Genomic DNA, 1,632 nt, shown 5'->3' on the forward strand with positions numbered 1-1,632 from the left:
CTGGGAAAACAATATGCGTTCACATCCGGCCAGGCCAGGGCTCGGCGAGAACAGAGACCATGACTGTCCTGTTCACAGTTGCGTCTCCTGAGCCTGCTACGGGGCCCGCACACAGCAAGTGGCCCGAACACGCACGTCATCGCATGAGCGATGGCACCCAGCCCAGGGCATGCCATGATAGAAGTGGGCAGGAAGTGGCATCAGACCCAGGAAAGGAAGTGTGTGTGGGGAGGGGCGGGGGCGGGGTGTGTGTGTGTGACTGGAAGAGTTCGAGGAGCCAAAGGCACAGGCTTTTGCAGCCCCTATGGACAAGACTGGAGGGGGTGGGATTACCAAGTACAGAGAGCAGATTTCTCCCGAGAGACCCAGACTACACCCGGGAGGCTGAGGGGGCTAGGGAGCATACATCTCTTCGGGAGGGGGCTGCAGGGGCACCTCAGGGGAGCAGCAGGTAGAGGCGGAGAAGGGGGCACAGGGAACATTCGGGGTGAGGTGGAGGGTGGTGGGGAGGTAAGCGGAGAAAGCAGAGGTTGCATCATCACCTGGAGGAGTCTGTGGGGCAGGGAACAGAGATCGCTGGTTGATGAGCCTCTGTCTACTTAGGGGTGCTAAGAGGCTTCGAAGCCCACTCAGCAGGAGTGGCCTGTGCCTAATGTTCCCCAGGCAGGAAGTGGGAGCAGGAGTCCCTTCAGAGGAAAGCGTGCACTTTCTAGATGCTCCCTCCAGCATCCATCCGGCCCTGGGTCCTGTCCCCTGGCAAGCCCAAGGATGGATGGGTGTCAGTGCGAGCTGGGACCCCCTCGATGGCTCTGGTCCTTGCCCGCAGCCCAGGTCACCGCAGCCCTCCTACCTTCTTGTGGGCCGCAATGGCCAGCTGGGCCCACTTCTCCAGTGTCTTCATGGGCGTGATCTCGCGGTCAGGGATGTACGTGGGCACCAGACTCAGAAGGCGCTCCAGGATCATCTCAGAGCCGTAGTCCACAAAGTACTGCTGCGACGCCAGCTCGGCCAGGTCGTCCTCCTGCGGTCACACAGGACCAGGCCCTTCTGGGAAGCCCCCCCAACCACCGAAGCCCCCTCCTGTGTGCCCCAAAGCACTCCTTCTCCTGGAATTCTGTGTGCTCACTGGCGCACACGCATTTCTGATGTGTTCGGTAGGATCGTGACCTCCCTTGGGTCAGGACCGTGGATTCCTGGTCTTCCGGGTCCTCGCAGCACCAGGGAGAGCAGCCGGCCCACTGGTAATGGGGCAGCATCTGCATGCTCAACCCTTTAAGTCAGCCACCAGGGCTGACAAGCTAGAGATGCCCAGGGGATGGTCAGCGTGAGGGGCGTGAGCACCACCACTATCCCCATCCCCATCCCCACCGCCACCGCCACCCAGCAGGGAAACCACACTGCAGAGGCCTAACTGGGCCAGGCGGGCACCAGGCACTTGCCCCTTCTCTCCCCAGGGCCCTCGCAGCAAGCAGGGACGAGAGAGAGAGGCTCTGGGTAGCTCTGAGACAGCAGATGTTTTCCACCTACTATCAGAGCATTTCAGCATTTTAACAACTAATAACACTGCACTAATTAATTCTTACTGAACACCAAGCCAGCTTCCTACCACCACACCACCACCACCACTCTTCC

The 1,632-nt window shown here is 60.4% G+C and overlaps 1 protein-coding gene across 1 annotated transcript in view; it reads right to left on the reverse strand.

Annotated features, from left to right (window-relative positions):
* MYO7A (myosin VIIA) overlaps nt 1-1,632 on the reverse strand; it is a 90,749-nt gene that overhangs the window by 24,149 nt on the left and 64,968 nt on the right. Inside the window, exon 32 of the mRNA XM_045293068.1 lies at nt 851-1,021. Coding sequence (XP_045149003.1) covers nt 851-1,021 — 171 coding nt within the window. The remainder of the gene's footprint in view (nt 1-850; nt 1,022-1,632) is intronic.

This window comes from Echinops telfairi, unplaced genomic scaffold (genome assembly GCF_000313985.2).
Source record: "Echinops telfairi isolate 266 unplaced genomic scaffold, ASM31398v2 ScPeMD7_1713;HRSCAF=2227, whole genome shotgun sequence".
Taxonomy (NCBI): domain Eukaryota; kingdom Metazoa; phylum Chordata; class Mammalia; order Afrosoricida; family Tenrecidae; genus Echinops; species Echinops telfairi.